General features: G+C 36.5%; 2 protein-coding genes across 6 annotated transcripts in view; both read right to left on the bottom strand.

Moving 5' to 3' along the window:
- Nucleotides 1-700: 700 nt before the first annotated feature.
- On the bottom strand, nt 701-8597 carry LOC117206958 (odorant receptor 13a-like). The gene is made up of 8 exons (XM_033446700.1): nt 7916-8597; nt 6238-6363; nt 6048-6168; nt 4901-5162; nt 2970-3092; nt 2752-2842; nt 2529-2668; nt 701-1010 (listed from the first exon to the last, which is right to left on the bottom strand). Exons 1-8 carry the CDS (start codon nt 8057-8059, stop codon nt 701-703), a joined length of 1317 nt encoding a protein of 438 aa, XP_033302591.1. The 5' UTR covers nt 8060-8597.
- Nucleotides 8598-13265: 4668 nt separating this feature from the next.
- Nucleotides 13266-21064, bottom strand: part of LOC117206932 (soluble guanylate cyclase 88E) — a 36897-nt gene continuing 29098 nt past the window's right edge. For 4 of the 5 annotated variants that reach the window (XM_033446637.1, XM_033446635.1, XM_033446638.1 and 1 more), the window contains exons 8-13: nt 19845-20049; nt 19095-19241; nt 18018-18150; nt 15426-15653; nt 14891-15220; nt 13650-14035 (exon numbers count right to left, since the gene is read on the bottom strand). In XM_033446637.1, the coding sequence (XP_033302528.1) occupies nt 13650-14035; nt 14891-15220; nt 15426-15653; nt 18018-18150; nt 19095-19241; nt 19845-20049 (1429 nt within the window). Of the gene's footprint in view, nt 14036-14890; nt 15221-15425; nt 15654-18017; nt 18151-19094; nt 19242-19844; nt 20050-21064 lie in introns of all 5 variants that reach the window. The other variant, XM_033446640.1, reaches the window with a different exon arrangement.

Consider the following 21064-nt stretch of genomic DNA (forward strand, 5'->3'; position numbering starts at 1 on the left):
CGCAAGATCTTAGGCGGAATTAATCGATCAACTACGTATTTGGTTGGCAACTAAGTGATTGCGGTTGTTGTCGATACCACCTAATGACAAAATCCGCAATCACTTAGTCGCCAATCCAATATATCTACATTCGCGTAGTATTTAAAAATTGTAAAAAAATTAAATAGTATTAAATAGTATTGTAAAAAAATAATCGAAGAAAAATAGGATTAAGCTGAAAACATAACGTTTAGTTAAATGAATAAAAAAAAAAAATAGCAATTAAAGGAAAATCGAAAGAGTAACAATTAGACTATTTTTTATTTCAAGTACATAGTTCAATCACCTTTACGATACCTACGCTTCTTTCGTGGCAACAGACGCTTACATTGTTTTTATAAACTCTCTTTCTTCTTTGCAAATAATCGTCAATAATCATCGTTCATTGGTTGATAATTATTGAACGGAGCATAAAACCATGGTGTAAGAAAATGACGTTCGTGCAACCTTAAAACGTGAAAGATAATAAAAATGTAGTAAATAATTTAATTACCTGCTTCGTGTCTGAAGATAATAATATTATACATATGTACAATACATATGGAAATAATATTTAATAAAGTAGCAGCAGTGAAAATGGGTGTTTTTGATGGAGCAATCAAGCAAAAGTTTGATTGTAGAAATAAAAATGAACTACGAGATTTTCTTAAATGAATGTTAATTAAGTAAATAATGGTCTACGTGATCCTTCGATTAACGTTAATTGATTGTCAATATCGATATATGTGTAAAATTTGGTATTTATGATGATGATACGATATGGACCTGAATGATCATTCAACTTGAGAATGACTTGACGACGATTTAGAGAACGATCAATGTAGAAAATAAATCTTACCGCACTGAAACTCTCTAAATTTAAAGTGTAGAATTTGTAGGCTGTTAATTTCAGAGGCGTTATGCTTTTTGATAGCATCATCATTAAAAGCTTCCTGCAATTAATCGATGATAGATACCATTTGCCGTTTGTTCTGAAAATATGTACGTTCCTTTGAATCTTTAATTTGTAATCTACAATTTCTACTTTAATCTACATAATTTGATTTGTCGTCTACTTTACTTCGCGAATCTATTTATTAAGTAGTACTAGAATCACCTACTTGACTACTACATGAAACTCTATTAAGGGGGTGTCCTGAATTAGAATGTTCTAAGACAGCGTCTTTTTGTGATTTTTTTTAGAAGGGAAGCAGAGAAATGAAGTTATTGAATTTTGAGATATGCTTTTATATATGTTTAACGAATACAAGCAAATTTTTTTTAAAGTAAAATATAAAATTGTAACAGATTTCTGAGCCTATTTCATGGGCTGCAGTTTTCAATCGACGGGAAGGATCCACCTCGTAATTCTTGACCGAAAGAAAAAATCAAAAAAGGATTAAATTATTGTATATTTTTCTTCTAGTTGAAGCAAAAAAGTTCGTCAAAAAGTATTTTTAAATAATTGATACAGCACCTTAACGTTTATTTTTTCTTTTTATAAAACACATGTTTTCTTTAAACCCGTCAAAACTTTTAATTTCACACTATTTTCTGCCCTTTTTTTTTAGTTCATCGAGAAGAAAAATATATAATAATTTAATCCTTTTTTGGTTTTTTATTTCGGTCAACAATTACGAGTTGGATCTTTCACGCCGATTGAAAACTGCAGTCCATGAAATAGGCTTAGAAATCCGTTACAATTTTTTATTTTACTTTAAAAAAAATTTGTTTGTATTCGTTAAATATATATAAAACCATACCTCAAAATTCAATAACTTCATTTCTTTCTTTCCCTTCTAAAAAAAATTACAAAAAGACGCTGTTTTAGAACATTCTAATTCAGGACAGCCCCTTAAATAACATGAAATTTACCACTGAGAAAGGAAAGAAATTTGCAGGATTATAAAAGTCCTACTATTAAAATTTATATACCACGAAAGAATAATTTTCTAATTTGTTTATATACTATCTGTAGTTAAAATTTCCATGCAATCTACGACGATTAAATAATTTATATATCCATCTCTCTTATATTCTTTCATATCGAAGATATTAAAAAGCACACGAATAAGATAAACTATCGTCATTTGTTCAATCATTTTTAAACAGTGCATAAGATATAACATAATTAACAAGTTTTCCAACGTAACACGAGATAGCGGAATGTTCTCATCGAAAGCTGCACTTTTAATTTTTCTAATATTAGCTGCGCATCAAAATCTAACATAACGTGAAATCAGGGCGAAAATATCGCGGAAATTATAGCCAAAGTATCGTTGTCTTCGTATTTCATATTTCTATTACAATTTTTTACCAAAACCTCAAATTCCAAATACTTTCGTACAACATTTTTGTTCTTCATTTTACTCGTATAACGTACCGACAAAATTTCCATCTCTGCCAAACTATAAGACACTCTGCGTTTAATTAACGCAGATCCTTCCTCAGCGCTTTTCATTCGTCAGAAGAAAGTCGATGGATAGAAAAGATTAAAGAAAAATCCTTACGTAAATTCGAATATACGTTCGGTGGAGTCCGACAGCTGTTGTCCTGGCCAGCTTACGAATAGAAGATCGCATAGCAAGGAAATCGTCACCGAGATATATCTAAAAGCCAAGGCTGCGTTTTCTTGTATGTTTATTACCGCCTAATCGCAATGACAAACAATTAACGTGTATATCGTGTTGCTGAGAAACGATAAAATGAACTTGATCCGAATTGGAAACCGACCTGGAACTGTGTGAAGCTTACGCAAATCATGTTGAATCCTATCTGAAGCAAGTAAGACGTTGTATTTGCGTCCTCGAGTATATTAGCGAATCTTGATTAGCGAAGGAGAGATGTAAAGATCGATATTTTTATTTCATTGGAAACACTTAGAAACGAAGAGAAACGCGACAAAGAACGCGAATAGAGAACAATCTGAGACGATTAATAATAATACTGACTCGATTATGTGTTTGTGCAGTATTACGCAGTCCCTGGCATTTTCATACCATTTATCATCGCGTTTATTGGCATGTAGTTTCACGTCCATCACGTCGCTTTCCACGAAGTTTTCTAGTTTGAATCTAAACAGTTACGATTTCACGATTAAAAGAGTTCTTCGTTTATCTTCTTAAAAGGAACGTTAATTGCATTAATCGTTCGATACAGATTGAAAGAGTATTTGAAAGAGCGTACAATGTTGGCAAAAATATTTTAAACAACGCTATCGACGATCTATAGACTGTGTAATTTTATATTTTCATGACTACGATTAGAGGAGAAAGAAAAGATCGTTTTATTCGCTATAAATATCACAACAAGTGCTATACTTTTGATATTTCGTAGATTTTTCCATCTTCCGTACGTTCTGTGCATCTTTGCAGCTTACGAAGTTTTCTAGCTTGAATCTAAACAATTACGATTTCACGATTAACAATTTGACGATTAAAAGAGTTCTTCGTTTATCTTCTTACAAGGAACGTTAATTGCATTAATCGTTCGATACAGATTGAAAGAGTATTTGAAAGAGCGTACAATGTTGGCAAAAATATTTTAAACAACGCTATCGACGATCTGCAGACTGTGTAATTTTATATTTTCATGACTACGATTAGAGAAGAAAGAGAAGATCGTTTTATTCGCTGTAAATATCACAACAAGTGCTATGCTTTGGATATTTCGTAGATTTTTCCATCTTCTGTACGTTCTGTGCATCTTTGCAGCTTTAAAGTCGAACATACATTGAATGGATAAAGATCTACTGTCTATTATGATTAATTTGGGAGTTGCATCTATTTTTGCAAATTTTTATCGCTTTATCTATTAGGATATTTTTGAACGAACGCATAGAGCTTCTCTTCGTGAAAAAATAATATTCGATTACAACGTGGCAACACGCACTCACTGTACAAAATAAACCTTTGTAACTTACTTGTCGCAAAAGAAAGTTAATAAACGACAAATGGAGCTGACTGCTAAATCAGTTGCAATAGCATTTTTCAAAATATTTTTACCAGCTTCGTAGAGCGCTCTTTCGATTCTTATTAAAAATATGAGATTTCATCGTAGACGATGTCTCTCGTTAGCTTTATTTAATTAGTTTATTTATCTAGTTAGTTTATTTAATCGTGCGTGACAATTTGAAAAATTCGAAACGTTCTAAACTATGATAAAAACACAAATTTCGCAGGAGTTCGTAGGTAATCGTAATCGTTTGAGAAAGTATGAAAAAGATCTGGAAATTTTCGATTAACGAAGATTGCACTTGAGAGAAATCAATTAACGTATTAAACGTTGAAATCTCGTTTTTAAATCGGCTAACGTTAAAAACGTATATGCAATAATATTTCGTATTAATTCGTCTCTTCTCTGGTAACATCGAGTCACAATGTAGAAACCTTTGATATTCGATGCTTTTGGAGGAAATTAATTTCAGAAATTCAGAATTGTTCATTAAATAGTTATATTAACCCTGTCAGTGTCCATAGATCAATCAGAGGAATTTCTCAGAAATATAAAAACGTATGCACTTTTTGCCTGCACAAATATCGTACACACTTAACCACTCGAAGAAACTTTTGCTAAGATTTTAAAAGCTTCATAAAAAATATCGATTGCTTGATAAATAAATTCTTCCTTTTCAACGATTTTCATTAATTGCTTCTTACTTTCCAACAATTTTACGCAGATCGTACTTTTATTTTTCAATTTCACCATACCACTTTTCACATCAAAATAAATATCGCAATCTTTGTCAATTTTTCGCTCTATTCGTAGTCGTATTAACAGCGAAATTTTCGTGAAATTTAATTGAACAGAGGACAACGAAACTGCACGGAGATCGATCGAAAGTTTCGACGGAAATTTCTATCCATACAGTTAATACGGTTACCTTAAAACTTCGCAAAGTCCACTCTCGTGTAGAACATAGACAGCTATTATCGAGTTGATAGCCAAAACAATTGTGGTGTACGCCAAAGTACCAATGTACGAGTGAACCAAAAGAGGAAAGTAGTATTTGTCCACGTCGACGAAATGTTCAACACGAAACGCCAACGGTCGGTCGTCGGATATATTGCAGAGTCCTAAAGCGTCAGCTGCATTCAGCAGCAATGGCATTGCCGCAAACGGTGTTATTAATCCGAACAAGAAAGCTGTGGTCAACGTAACGAATTAAAGTTGCGGAAATTTGAAAGCATCGTTTCGTCTGTTTTCCTTTCCCCTTCATTTTTCTCTTATTTTTCCAATTTTCTTACTTCCTTGTACGCTCGTAAATTTCGTAAAACGTATTTCTGATATTTATCTTCGCTAAATGAAATCTGAATTTCGAGCGACGCGAGACAAAGATAACAAATTCCACTGCCCATCGAATTTTGCCCATTTTTTTTTTTTTTTTTTTTTTTTTTTAGGAAATAAAGATCGCTTTGACTGGAATTCGCATTAATCTTCGATATAATCGACAACACGCGTATCGTGCGATTTCAATTTGTCGATATTAATTATGCTAGTTTACTGTATGTAGTGCGAATTGTTGAAAGTTCTAAATCGATTTAGAATATTTTAATAATAATAGCAACTCGGTATAAAATCTTCCGCTCGATCTAGTAATTCCGAAAGAATTTTAACACGCGTTGTCGAGTATCTTGAGAATCTTCGAAAATGCTCGCGATATAAAAATTTATCTATCAAAAGTTTGAACAGAGTTTATATAGCGTTCGCTAAAGAGTAAGATCAGAATAAGTGGGCATAGAATTTGGAAAACTAAAGCCAAAGAGCAAAAGATAATAAATACATAGATATTATGTTTGAACGATACAGCAATAGCTTCAGAGTGAAATGGATAAAATATTCTCAGGTTTCTAGGACATTCAAATTTTCTTACAATCGATCTACGTTAAGGATACATGACGTAAATGTTATTAATATATTGTATCGTATACGTTACTAATATAAATATTATTAGAAGGTTAGTACGTACGAGATACTCACAGTATTAATCACTTTTAAACGCTGTATCGCAAGTTGCAAGGTCGCCTTACCTACAAAACTGATAGTAATTTTCTTTCCTATCGCGTATTGTTCACAAAGAAGATCGTACTCGTTTCTCAGCTTTTTGTAAATTTCCCAGTCTTCTCGCATAATATCCAGCAAACGTTTCATCTGTGTGATTCACGTGAACGTTAACGTTAACTTCGACACGAGAGACTTACGCAGAGACGGCAAACTTACCTGTTTGAAATTGTAAAAGAAATTGATATACTTTGCGAGGCACATCAAACTGATCATAAAAGGCGCGAAACCTTCCAGTAGCGAGTCTATGTCGTTGGCAGTTATGGCAGTTATCATACCGCCACCCTGAAAGAAGGAAATCCATACAAATTCCAATGAAATTGATATTTCGGTAAAACGTTCCACGAGAGAAGAAATGAAAATTTCTTAATAATATACATATAGCATATGATAACGACTATTACGTAACACAAGACTATTACATTCACATCAAACTATACAGGGTACATCGAAGTAAAATAACATGGAAATAATTACGCGAATCTCAACTTGTATTAATTTTCCAGCATCGTTACACGCAAACCAACTATCAACACTTTGACTGCCACGCCGAAATCACAAGGTTCGCTTAGAACCCCACGAGAATATTTTTATTATTCAAAACATATAATGGCAAACTAGTAATAAATTGATCATATAAGACGACATTCTTCCCAATGGACCATTTATCTTATTGGTGGTCACCGGTGACCACCGTGGCACCTTGGTAACAGTTGACAGCGACATATTGTAACAAGGCTTCGTTTATTTCAACAAACCATTCGCATTCGTTATTTCGTCGTAAGCGAAACGCGCAGAATACAGGGTGGTTGGTAACTGGTGGTACAAGCGGAAAGGGGGTGATTCTACGCGAAAAAAGAAGTCGAAAATGTAGAATAAAAATTTTTTTTAATTTTTCCATCGAGACAACGATCTACAGTGAGATCCGTTATAACGAGACGCGATAAAGTGCACGCGTACCGAGCGAAAATTCAAAGTCGATTTTCTCGAAAACAAAACCTCGAACGAAAAATTTTTATTCTATATTTTCGACTTCTTTTTTCGCATAGAATCACCCCCTTTCCGCTTGTACCACCAGTTATCTGTATATTGTTGAAACGTGTAGAAGATATTAGTAAACGGTATTTGTTCATTCTATGTATAATAGTAAGATATGTACAAGCTTCTAACTTCAATTATACGATTAGAAAGCAGCATTTACGATTACTTTCTGAGCTGTGTTTATAATAATATTCGTAGATTATTCCTCAAAGATATGGATGCAGACACAGTGCACCGTTATATGCAAGAACTGTTTTCATTTTTTTTTTTTTTTATTGACGTTCTAATAAAAATGTTTAATTGCTCGATGGGGTACTTTTTATTTCAAGGTATCTTCTATTCATCGGTTATATTCAAAATGCCCTAACTGTCAATTTTCATACAATTTTTACAATTGTAAGAAGTTCGAGCTCTCCGGTCACCAATGACCACCGTGGAGTTATTTTTTAAATCGTTCATTGAATCATTCGCCGCTTTATTACACTGTCAAAGCATGAAGACGATCGGATGTCGAAAATATTTAAAATATAACGTTTGTAAAACTATATTTGATAGCAGAACGAAAATGAAAATACGCGCAGTTATTTCGATACATTGATATTTGTTTCGCCGGGTTTCAGCGAACAGCAGAGTATACACTGAGTAACGTAATTAATCGGCGGAATAAGTCGAGGTGCGAATAATTCGAGGTTCGTTGCAATGAACAAAATAACTCTGCAGATATAGATATTTATAAATCAAGTCCGATATCTGACTGTGAGGTGGAATATATTTGTCTCACAATGTGCATCAATACCTGTAGGATCACTTGAGCAACAATGATGGGAATGAAAACGATCGCAACCAAACTCCTTTGCAGAGTAGTTTGATACGGCCAGATGCCGATCGTAAATAGAAGGTACTTATTGAGTCTCAAGTACTCATATTGAGTACTATCCATGCCGAGATGTTCGATGTTTCAATGTATTTTCCACGACTACTTGCCAAAGACTGGCCTATGAAGTTTAGCCAGACCTATCAATTGTAGAACATTGAAGATCCGTTCAACAGGGACGATTACTGTCATTAAATATTCCGTTTCATAGTCGATATTCAAGGAACAGCTACGCGAAATTGATTCGTTCAATCCGTCACGCAAACGATTGCAAGCAATAGGTGAAACCACGGTTGACGATTTGTTTAATTGAAAGACTGAATTGCGTTAATTAAACTCTTCCGAGAATCTATTATTTCTGCATAAAGAATCAAAGGCGAATGAGAAACGTACGACCGAAGTGGCGTTTTCAAATCGACTATTCATGCTGGTACACGCAATCTGGAAAATACGTAAAATGAAGTGAGACATTCTGCGAAGTTACATGCCAGTTTCGATTTATAATTAAAGGATACAGCATCGATTGCTAATTAATGGACATCTAACTTGCGGTACAGTTCTTGGTTGCCAGTATTGGTCACAGCTGTGTAAAATATTATTTCAAGTTGTAAATAGCAAATAGTCGTACTTTTTTTTTGGCAATAAAATATTTTATTTGCGAGAAAACTTTTTAAACGTGTTTATATTCAAACATTTATAGTCGAGATATTTCGTTTATTTTAATTTATTTTTGTCGGCCATCCAACGTGAATATTACGCTGGATTCTGAAATAAAATATGAATAATAATACGGAATAAAACGGTATTGAGAATGTGCACGTGATGTTACTCGATTCTTTATTTTTTATTTCAAGAAACGAACAGAGATGCGTTTTAAGGTGAATATAAAAGCCCTTGGTGGAAGGTAGTAAGTATCGCGCAGTATAAATTTTTATTCTCGATATTTATATAATCGTAAGGATTAACAATTTTCAATCCGGAGCAAGCAACGATATTCAGAAAATTATTCGTACAGCGATAATTTAATAACACGATCTTTTTCATATTTCGTAATACGTACGATGAGACGAAATAATAATATCGCGAGTAATTACGCTATTACAAATAACGTTATTAAGAAACAATTGCAAATTTGAAAATTACATATATAACAAGTTCTTACATATATTCGTCATTTTTATTTTAAGAAACAGAGTAAGTTTTTTTTTTGTATACAATTCTTCGGTCGTAGATTTAAAATTGAACAGTTTGAAAATACACAACGACTTCGTAACGCTCGTTATCTTCGTTTTAAAAAACAAAATATGTTGTTAACTATACACATTTAGTCTTTTAATCTTTCGTTATTTCAAAATTGTTTCTTTACGTATCTGCTATAATTCTTTAGATTCGCTGTAAAGTCGTACGTATGGTTTTGTAAACGTAACACGATTGCTATTGCTTTATCGAATTTATCGAGCAACGTTCGTTGACAGCCAACAGATATGCGATCGAAGAAAATTAATTTTCAGTTAAGGGGACGATATTAAATTTATAGAAGTTGGTTCTTGAATTGTTTTTATAAAATACAGCATAAATATTAAGAGATACATCCATAATTATATTGAAAATACTTAACATATTTATTATTTGTGTTACTTCTTACAGCATGATATTCCTCATTAAATAAACCCAATGAAAATTCAACAGATCAATGTAAAAGAAAACACCGATTAACCTCGTGATCTTCCGTTGATTACGTGCCAATTGAATTGTTCCGAAATGAATTTATTACGCGAATTAAATGTAAATGAATCTATCAGACTTTAGCGTAATTTATAGCGCCAGGTGCAAGTTGTAACAGAAAATAGTTCTAACTTTATAATATCATCGTAACGAATTAACGCTTGAGATCAAGATTAATTAATCAATTAATGCAGGCAAACATTTCAAACGATATTCTTCACAGACAAAGCTTAAAATTAATTATCAAAAGATGAAGAAAAGAGACTACGTCTCCGCTAATTCGTTCGCTTATCTGGCCAATTTTTCGTTCACTTCGTTACATCTCATCTTATCGTATTTCGTCGATCAATCGGTGATAAACGTCATCTCCGTTTAATAGATTTAAAGCTATCGACGCGACGAACCATGTTCGCGAAAACAGAGATTACAATCGGATATGAAAGGAGTATCTGACAGAGAAACTGGAAGAGTCACACGCGACGAGTATTAAAAGAAACCTAAGTTCTTGGTGACTTTCTGCTTCTTATTCGATTTAAAATGTACGATACGAGTATCGATATTAACTTACGTGACAAGAATATACTATATATAAATTTCATTTAAGACACTTTTGAATTGCAATCGTTGAGAATTGCAGAACGTCGGTTTCGATCGACAACGCACACGGTCCACTTTCAAATTTCCGCTAAAACCAAGTGCTACTACGTTTCTCGCTTGTTCCCTTTTCGTGCGCCGGCCAAATCGCTGCAAACTGTCGTTTGAAATATTAAATACGCGTTATACGTACAGCAAACAATGTTATTCGTGCACCGAGTCGCGAAAACTATTCGACTACTCGCGGACAATGTATTGCGTGCGTTATACGAGAAAACATTTTGAAATTTGTTGTTGCCACTGTTACTGAAACTCGATTACCATGATTACATTGATAACGTTTCAAATCGATCTGAAGATGTCAGTACATAGAACTACGAGGCATTTAACGCGAACACGCGAGCAGGACGCGATCGAACGTGGAAAGATGAGAGAAGACCGTGAAGTAAAATTTGTTTATTCTCGACTTGAGCTTTTAACGATTAGAGAAAATCTAGTTCGAAAATTTATCAAGTATAATTGAACGTGGCCGATTTCACTGATTGGGCTGGACAGGAATAAATAATCGTTGTACGTGTGAGAGTAACGTTTGTTCGGGAGACTCTTCGTTTGCGAGAAAAATAAGTTTGAAAATTCATCCTATTTTCTTGAAAATAAAATTTTAAATGGGAAAATATCATTCTACGTTTCTGATTTATTTTCACGCGTAGAATAACTTCTCGTTGATAGTTCAACCCTGTCCAGTTTCGAATCAACCACGTTCGGGTGTACTCGATAAATTTTCAAATCTCATATTCTCGAAAACTGATCCGAGAAATTTGATTCCATACTTTTCCTTATTTTTCCGCAAAGAATCGCATCCTGCCCGATTTTACGTGTTAGTCGAACAGACTCTGTATTTATATTTCGTAGAGATGACAAAAGTATTTAAAAACAGTCGATTAAGCGTTACATTGTTAAACCTGGATATTAACAATTATTATTGTTATCGTATCCTTCGGATGGCTATTTGTAACTGTATATTAATTTTTTATTAACGCATTTGCAATAAGTGTTTTGCAATTTTTATATTCATATTCAGACTGATTTCATATTTTACCAATACAATCGTGACAAGTATCGTAGTACTAATGAATTTTCGTTATCAAATACCTTTCATTATAGTACTAACAAAGTTTCAAAATGTTTAATATACAATATGCACATAAAATTGTTCTAAAATCGTAAGTGTTCTAATACTATCGTGAGTCAGTATACATATATCGTAAATAGACTGCGGATTTTTATACGTTTTTTGGGAAATCTGAGAATGCAAAAATACACAGAATGAAGATACGCGAATATATATACGCAAAATATTCAGAGTATTTTATCTTTTGTTAATATATTTGGTAGATAAGATAAACTATCTAGGTTTCGTTTTAATTATTTACAAAGATACGAAGTTGCTTAAATATCCGCAGTCTAATTATTTAATAACATTTATAGACACGATATTTCTATTATTTATAATCGATAGATTAATGTCGATTAAAAGGAAGGTGATGATAATAAATCTCTACCCTTTTTTTTTTGTTGTTGATCGAGATCTTTTCTTTTCGTCATTGATGTTACATCTTTCGTTCCTCGTAACATTAAAAAATTCAATAATTTAAACTACTATCTAAACGTTACTTTGCTTATCCTTCTTATGTCTGTAACGTATCTATAATAAATACTTTCTTAAAACAGCAGCGCTTAGAATTCTAAATTTATGTCTACGTATCTGTACATAAATTCAAAAATTCCAACATTGCGTATGAAGAACCATCCATCGTTCGATTCCCGACAAATTAATCGACGAACGTGCATTTTAACAGAAACGTTAAGGCATTTTTTAAAAAATGGAATTATTCAGCTTGTCTTACTATACTCTCTCTCTCTCTCTCTCTCTCTCTCTCTCTCTCTCTCTTCGGTATCGTTTTACGTACATTATCGGACAACTTGAAATCTCTTGCTCAACTGTATTTTACATATACAGCGAATCGTCTATCAATTTCATTTATTATTTCGATTAATTCGAAACATAATAGACATATTAATTCGAAATCAATGCTATGGTATCTCTTGCTCGAATAAAATTCCGCACGTAAAGCTTTCTTGCAAATTTTTACTTTTCATGGGATTACCTAACGATCTCATATTTTGAACAATAATGTACAATGACATGATATTTGTATATTATACGTACGATGAATGAAACGATAGATCTATAGTAGAACAACTAGAAAACGAAGACAACGAGAAACATGGAATTTGCGTCAATTGGCGCAATCTCGTCTCACACCGAAAGTGTCTTAAACTTATGCTGGCGATAGTGTAGCTTTATCGGAGTTCACACGTTGATAGTAGCGTGTGTCACCGTCACAAAGTTAACACTGCAATTCCAGTAAAACGTCGAAATTTATATCTCTCGAATTTAATAAACGAAAATATTTCAAACGACAGTTTCCAACGACTGACGCAACCTCTGCGACGCTAATCCCGCGATCAAAATATAAAAGCGACCATCAGCGAAATATAAAGCGGGTTCCACGTCGTCCTAAGGGTGTCAGTGCTCGACCAATGAAAAATGAACGATATACTAAGTGTCCCACGCAACTTGGACAAGCTGTCGTTCTGACACGCTAAAAGATAGAAGAGAGTTTCGCTAGACAGAGTTTCGCTTTTTCTTAATGTAATCTTAAGATCGTCCCTGTTTCTTCAAACAACGATAAGATCACGAAGATGCGAGAACTCGATGGCCGGCCATTTTTCGTTACAGAAAATCTCAACAGACGTGTCAAAGCAGACACGCGATATCTTTTGCGAAATTGAAAAAGTTCTCGAGTGGAGAACGCTATTCAGGAAACGGTGATTCGAACAAACGGCGCGAGTCGATGCTCGGGTGAACTCGCGACGAAAGTGTACGTTGTAATCGTTCGAATCGAACTGATATCGCGAGAAACGCCCAAGTACACGTACCAAAGTTGCGATCAAAGAATCTTTTCAGAATGCATTTGTATCGTCGTCGTGTCAACACTACTTGGGTCGTCAGTCTCTGAACGATCCTGCTACTCTAAACAGGTGATTTCGGAATATTCGAAGCGATTAATTACCATCGCCCCCGATTGATTTTGTCCAACGAATTTTCCTTTCTATCTTCTATCCTTTCAGAGCTGTAGCTTGTTCCAGTTGCGTGGGACACTCTGTATACTCGCAACCATGAGTTCGATCACGCTCGGTGTACACACCGTCGAAACAACGAGGTCAACTCGTCGAGAAGGCAAATCGATGGATAGACTCTCGGCTTGTCCTACTAGGCGATGCAGCATCCGTTGCTCTGATGGCGCGTTTTGCCGCTCTTCGACATCGTGAAACCAGGACAACACTGATCCTGGTGCGTCAACGACTGCGAGTTGCTGAGATCGCTATGGAACGTGGTGTAATTCTCTTTGCTTTTCTGTCGCTTCGGGACATCGGAATCGGCAGACGCAGCTCTGTCGTCGCGAGACTCCTCCGACGACGAGCTCGAGCTCGTCACGTTCAGCTCTGGTTTCGGGTGTATCCCGGCCGATCGGTTCTCCGCGCGGGGCGATAAACTGTCCCTGTGCTGTCTGAAGTGTTCCTCGGTGTCGCTCACAAGGCAGCTGAACATCTCCGAATTCCTGGTCATCACCGCACCCATCGAGTTCGACCTGCATTCTGAAAGTAAACAGGTTTCGAGGGAGAAATTATTAATGTTCCACTGGTAAGGATCACTATAATGAATAATGGCCTTCCGATGGCCTAATTCTATCGAGTTGGCCGAAGAGTTCGTTCGGTTTTTCTTGCAAGGTGTCTTTAGTGGCATTTAGTCGTGCCCCATTTCATTCTAAATATCATTGTTAGGGTCGTGCTGTGAAAGCTACCACATTCAGCTTGCATTAAAAAAAGAAAAAGGAGCTTGTCGAGATCGGCGAATCACCGCGTAACCATGTCGACGACAAATTTAGATTTCGAATTATTCGATTCGTCGGGGAATCTCTCGATAAGACGTGGACAAGCTGATACGTATAAGCACACGTAAACGTATAATTACGTCTGCCGCGTATTTTGGATCGTTGCCTTGTACAAATACAACGTTCTAATTAATTTCTTGTTCTATCTTTCCCTTTCATTTATCTTTCACTGTCCTCCGCCTTCTGGCTCTACTTTCAACCACCGAGTTAACGTCTCAACTGAAACTCGAGCTTAGAACGCGCGTCTCGTGTTCCTCGTTCTCTGTGCTTTTACCACCTAAACTTGTCGCATCGCCTAAACTTCGAAAACATGAAAATCCAGACGGAAACGTGAAATACGAAACTCGAACGGTAGAATGTAGAAATACAAAAATATCGTGCGAAACTGTAAATTTAACACTCGGTTCTATCTTTACCGAGTATCTTCTTACATCTCCCAATGGATAGCTTTTGTAAATTACAAGCCATCGAAATTTCAGACTCTTCGCGCTCTTTCTAGCATCCTATAGCGCAATCGTGTTTACGAGGAAATGATTTATCGTTTCAGAATCTTAGTTACCTTTCGAATCGGCGTTCTTCGTCGGTGAATTTGCCACTGATCGACGAGCAACGTCTTGGAACGTGATAGGCGAGTAAATTCTTCTTTCTTCAGGGATGAACGTCGAATCTGCAGGCGTTGGCGAGACAATATTCGAACCTCTCCTAGACAACGTGTCCAAGCAATTTTGATTTTCGTACATGGTGGCTGCCGTGAAAGCAGCCGGCGTCCCTGCGGATACTCTCTTCTCGGTGTTTCTCGTGTTCCACTGTGTCGGTTCTTGAATGGTAATTCCTTTCGTCGATGACGATCTATGCTCCCTTTTTTCTAACCAGTAAGTCTTCATCGTACCTGAAATACACGCGATATTCTGTAATGCTGCACGTTTGGAGTCGTTTCGAAGCCACCTTTTTCCACCATTTCGTTGGATCTTGACGATATTTGTAATATTGGATTGGCAACTAAGTGATTGCGGATTTTCCCATTAGGTGGTATTGACAAAATCTGCAATCACTTAGTTGCCAAGTCAATATATCTCATAATGCTAATTTCATACCTTTACCCTTCACTTCTATCTCCCCTCGTTCTTTAACTTTATACGACGGTGACAATAGTTCTCGCGTGGATTCTGATATGTGTATTTGCATTGCCTGGCTGGTTGCCTCCATACGAGATGCCGTGTTCACCGAATCGCCGAACAAACAATATCGTGGCATTTTCAAGCCGACTATACCGGCCACCACAGCACCGCTATGAATACCGACTCGTATTTGAAGATGAAGACCTGAAGTAAGAAATTACAAGAGTGTTACAATCGCTAGAAAGAAAGAAACGAAAAGAAGAGAGGAGATGAATACGCAGGACGAAGGAGCCACGTGTGATTTCAACGACTTTAAAGTATGTCGTCGATATCGTCGTTATGAATCATTTTTTCCCTGTACATTAGGTTGTCCCAAAAGTTTCTTTCGTTTCGTAAGCAAATAATAGACACGCAATGGTTTTTGCTTTATATCATTTTATTGAATTACGATCCATTTTGTTGTTATTGGAAAATGTTGTGCGTCTGCTATTTCCTTCTAAAGCGAAATTAACTTTTAGGACAAGCTAATATATGTCGAAGATGAAAGGATATCGGCGCCTTTCTTTTGAAATTTTTAAGAAGACCCCCAATACTTTAGTCTGGACTTTTCATTATGACTGTGCTTAAATAATAAAACTTAGAAGTAGTTGTTTATGATTTAATCCGATTATGTGTGCCCGGCATTTATGATAATAGGTTTGGATTCGAAGTGACACAGCAGATCGCTGAACGTAGCCACAGTCACGGAATGGACGTTTTTACCTAACAGAGTTACGGAGTAATTGTATAGCACTCCTTAAAAATATAGTTGACCCGAGGGGTACAGAAAGATACGGAGAAGAGTATATAAATGCAGTTCGACTTGGACAAAGAGAGTTAGTTGAGTTCTACTTATACTGTGGACAAGTTAGTTGAGTTCTACTTGTACTGTGGACAAGTTAGTTGAGTTCTACTTGTACTGTGGACAAGTTAGTTCAGTTGAGTTCTACTTGTACTGTGGACAAGTTGAGTTCTACTTGCACTGTGGACAAGTTAGTTGAGTTCTACTTGTACTGTGGACAAGTAAGTTGAGTTCTACTTGTACTGTGGTCAAGTTAGTTCTACTTGTACTGTGGACAAGTTAGTTGAGTTCTACTTGTACTGTGGATAAGTAAGTTGAGTTCTACTTGTACTGTGGACAAGTAAGTTGAGTTTTACTTGTACTGTGAACAAGTAAGATGAGTTCTACTTGTACTGTGGTCAAGTTAGTTCTACTTGTACTGTGGACAAGTTGAGTTCTACTTGTACTGTGGACAAGTTAGTTGAGTTCTACTTGTACTGTGGACAAGTAAGTTGAGTTCTACTTGTACTGTGGACAAGTTGAGTTCTACTTGCACTGTGGACAAGTTAGTTGAGTTCTACTTGTACTGTGGACAAGTAAGTTGAGTTCTACTTGTACTGTGGTCAAGTTAGTTCTACTTGTACTGTGGACAAGTTAGTTGAGTTCAACTTGTATTGTGGACAAGTAAGTTGAGTTCTACTTGTACTGTGGACAAGTAAGTTGAGTTTTACTTGTACTGTGAACAAGTAAGTTGAGTTCTACTTGTACTGTGGTCAAGTTAGTTCTACTTGTACTGTGGACAAGTTAGTTCTACTTGTACTGTGGACAAGTTAGTTGAGTTCTACTTGTACTGTGGACAAGTAAGTTGAGTTCTACTTGTACTGTGGACAAGTTAGTTCTACTTGTACTGTGGACAAGTTGAGTTCTACTTGTACTGTGGACAAGTTAGTTCTACTTGCTGTGGACCAGTAAGTTAAGTTCGACTTAGACTTTAAAAGAAAACACATTAAAAGAAAACATTTGCTACCCTGTTGACCGTGGATTCGTTAATTGAACCTAAGATCATTGTCATTAGCATCTCGAGTATCTAATCGCCACTAATCATATTTGTACCAATAAATATCATCCACATTGTATAACAACAATGGCTAATCCAAATGGAGATTCGTTACACGCCGCTAACCCTAATGAGATATAATAGTGAGATACTTCTAACGAATCATTTTTAATAAAATTAATGATCAAGTCTTCGAAATATTCGCAAAAATACTTTTACCGTTGCTAAGTGCTATATACAGTGCTAAGCGTTCTTTAACATTTCCTCTTGGCTCAAGAGTAAATTTTGACAGTATTTGCGCATTATGGACGTGTTAGGAGGCGAAAGCGTGGGCGGAGGAGGAGCAGACTCGTTGTTCTACTTATTTGAAACCGAAGAAAGAATTTGTAAGCGGCAGAATCGTTTAATCCTATACAGGGTGAGTCAAGCTATGGGAATGGAAAGAACAGATCGTAGGAGGGAATATTAATTTATATAAATAACTAATAATATTTCTATAATGTCGCTTTTACTAGCAACGATATACACGGTGAGCGTGAAACGTATCTTTCCTTTTTCAAATGGAATTCAATATACGTGGTATCTGTACATAAATCAATTTTTCAGAACATTTCGCGAAATATATCGATCTTCTTAACGCGAACAGAATTTTATCCGAAATATAATTAAGTTACCTGCCGCGGAAATTTACCTGTGGATCGGTCTTTGAGATCCGTTATCGCTTCAACCATATCGAGCGCCATATCGCACACACGATCTGCGTGATCGTTCTCCTTCACTGGTGCACCAGATACCACCATGTAGGCGTCGCCGATAGTTTCAACCTAGCGGAACAAATTGCAAGGATTGTCATCAAATATACGGGAAATATTCAATACCCTGGATGAAGAGAACTATCGAAATACGTGGAAACGAACGTTTGACCCTTTCGCCTCGGCAGTCCAGTCCGCCTAAGTACTGTCACTGAACGGAAACGCTCGCCAGAGATACGCACAGTGCGCGTGGTTGCTGTATATACGTTTTCCTAAGTCTTAAAATAACAATAATTCTTGTAAGAACCGTATATGAAATATCGTCTCACTGTCAATGGATTTAATAAATTTTTTAGCATGAAACATTATACGATCGTTTGGATGTTTGAAATATATTGCGTGAAACGTTTTGATGTTGTTCCAACAACGAGTAACTTTAAGAAGTGATTAATAAAATATGTCGATAAAATCAACAGAAAATGTTCTGCCGATAACGAAAAAATATATTATTGACCACAGATAGCACTTGTATATGCATCATTTGGATGTCGGATATATGGGGTGTCAGACCCAGGAGTCATCGCGTATAAGCGGCGCTCGAAGCGAAAGGGTTAAAGCAAACTAACCGTGCTGGTTCTCAAGTTTCTACAAATTTTCCATCTCCTCTTCTTTCGCTAAGAATACAACGTTCCCGATATTCCGGCGAAATAATTAATTAAATCGTTACTAATTGGTGTGACTAAAATATTCAACGATAATTTCTTCGTACGTAATCCGCTGAAATATTTGATACCTCGAATGTTACGTATGGTGGTATTTTTTTTTTTTTTTTTTGAACGTTTTAACGTTAGAAGAGTAGACTCGCATCGAGGATGACGGAGAACGCAGCAAGATTAAGAAAGAATTTTGAAAAAGACGCGCGGTTTCTTTTAATGATCGTGCGTCGCGTTGTCGAATAAAGCAAGAGAATGATTTTGAGGACGAATAAATGTCTAACTCTTACTACCTAAGAATACCTTATACACCCGGTTCCGTTCTGTTAACGTGTCGAAAAGGGAGTACATCGCGTTCAACATGGACACCACCTCCATCGGTGTGATTCTGCTGCAGATCTCTGTAAATGTCACTACGTCCGAGAATAAAATTGAAACGCTGTCGAACATCTGAAATAGTCATGATAGTGAAACGTGTTAATCAATCACGGTCAGAGATGATTACTCTTCTTCGACATCCATCGCTTTCACGTACGATAGCGTAAATGGTAGTCGTAACGAGAGGATACGGTACGTAATTTCGGTAAACGTAGCAATCGATAATTTCGTAATTATTTACAAAAGGGACGATCTGATCGATTTCAACCACTTTGAAATACGTTGTCAAGGTCGGTGTTCCGAACAACTTTTACCTGTACGCGTTATTGCAAAGTTTCTGTTTCAATGAAAGAATTTGGCAAATAATTACCGATAACTTTAGACGAGAAACAATTTCTAAAATAATACGCTAAAATGTTCAAAGATTCGAAACTGTCGTGTACGTTTGTACATCGAATCATCTTGCAACGAGTTATAAAGTTCGCGATGAAAAATGTGATTCGCGAAATCTATAAAGACGTTCGAATTCTACAATTTGTAACATCGACGATGACGAGAAACTGGTTGCTTTATGACAAAGAAAAATACTTTCGTAGTATCGGTATTCGATGGATGATAGACGATTTATTAGCGTATAACAGACAACGAAGATTCGTTTTAAAGCATTGCTCTTACCTCGCACGTGTCTATCGGACTCTCGCCGTTTCTCAAACGATCTGCCACCTGTTTCGGTATCATCTGATACAGCAATTCGTCCGTGCGTTTCATCTCCTCGTCCAACTTTCTCATAGACTCCTCTAGCTTTTTGCTTTTCAATTGCTCCTGGTCTAAAGCTAACTTCAGTTCCACCGATTGTTGAGTGCCAGCAAGCATCAGATCTCTATAACAAAAGGGTCACGTGCTTTCTATCTATACAATCTGTTTCATCATAATCATCGTGATACTGGTTTTTCGCAGCAACCGAGCAACTGTAGCACTCGCACACGCACTTTGTATTTGCACTTACGCTTCACATTTGCACTCGCACTTGCATTTTGTATTTGCACTCGCACGTGCACTTTGTATTTGCACTTCGCACCTGAATTTTCCGTTTGTTCCTTGCGCTAACGTTCCGTACACGCTGCAGTTTCAAGTCTGCTCTCAAGAAGTAGACTCCAATGTGTACGAAACGTTTGCCCAAAAGATAAAGGAAAGTGCAAGTGCAAGCGCATGTGCATGTGCATGTGCATGTGCAAGTGCAAGTGCAACTCCAAGTGCAACTCCAAGTGCAACTGCAAGTGTAACTCCAAGTGCAACTGCAACTGAAACTGAAACTGCAAGTTCAAGTGCAAGTGCATGTACAAGTGCATGTGCATGTGCAAGTGCAAGTGCATGTGCAAGTGCAAGTGCAACTCCAAGTGCAACTGCAAGTGCAGCTCCAAGTGCAACTGCAACTGAAACTGAAACTGCAAGTTCAAGTGCAAATGCATGTGCATGTGTAGGTGCATGTGCAAGTGCATATGCATGTGCAAGTGCAAGTGCATGTGCAAGTGCAAGTGCAACTCCAAGTGCAACTGCAAGTGCAGCTCCAAGTGCAACTGCAACTGAAACTGAAACTGCAAGTTCAAGTGCAAATGCATGTGCATGTGTAGGTGCATGTGCAAGTGCATATGCATGTGCAAGTGCAAGTGCATGTGCAAGTGCAAGTGCAACTCCAAGTGCAACTGCAAGTGCAGCTCCAAGTGCAACTGCAACTGAAACTGAAACTGCAAGTGCAAGTGCAAATGCAAGTGCAAGTGCAAGTGCATGTGCATGTGCATGTGCAAGTGCAAGCGCAAGCGCAAGCGCAAGTGCAAGTGCAAGTGCAAGTGCAAGTGCAAGTGCAAGTGCAAGTGCAAGTGCAAGTGCAAGTGCAA

The sequence above is a fragment of the Bombus bifarius genome, unplaced genomic scaffold, assembly GCF_011952205.1.
Source record: "Bombus bifarius isolate JDL3187 unplaced genomic scaffold, Bbif_JDL3187 scf7180000008014, whole genome shotgun sequence".
In the NCBI taxonomy this organism is placed as follows: Eukaryota; Metazoa; Arthropoda; class Insecta; order Hymenoptera; family Apidae; genus Bombus; species Bombus bifarius.

Coding starts and splice junctions, on each gene's coding strand:
- LOC117206958 (XM_033446700.1), bottom strand. CDS start 8,059: ATGGATAGTACTCAATATGAGTACTTGAGACTCAATAAGTACCTTCTA. Junction 2,843..2,969: donor CTGCACAAACACATAATCGA/GTCAGTATTATT, acceptor TCGCTAATCAAG/ATTCGCTAATATACTCGAGG. Junction 1,011..2,528: donor GAACGTATATTCGAATTTAC/GTAAGGATTTTT, acceptor ACATATTTTCAG/AACAAACGGCAAATGGTATC.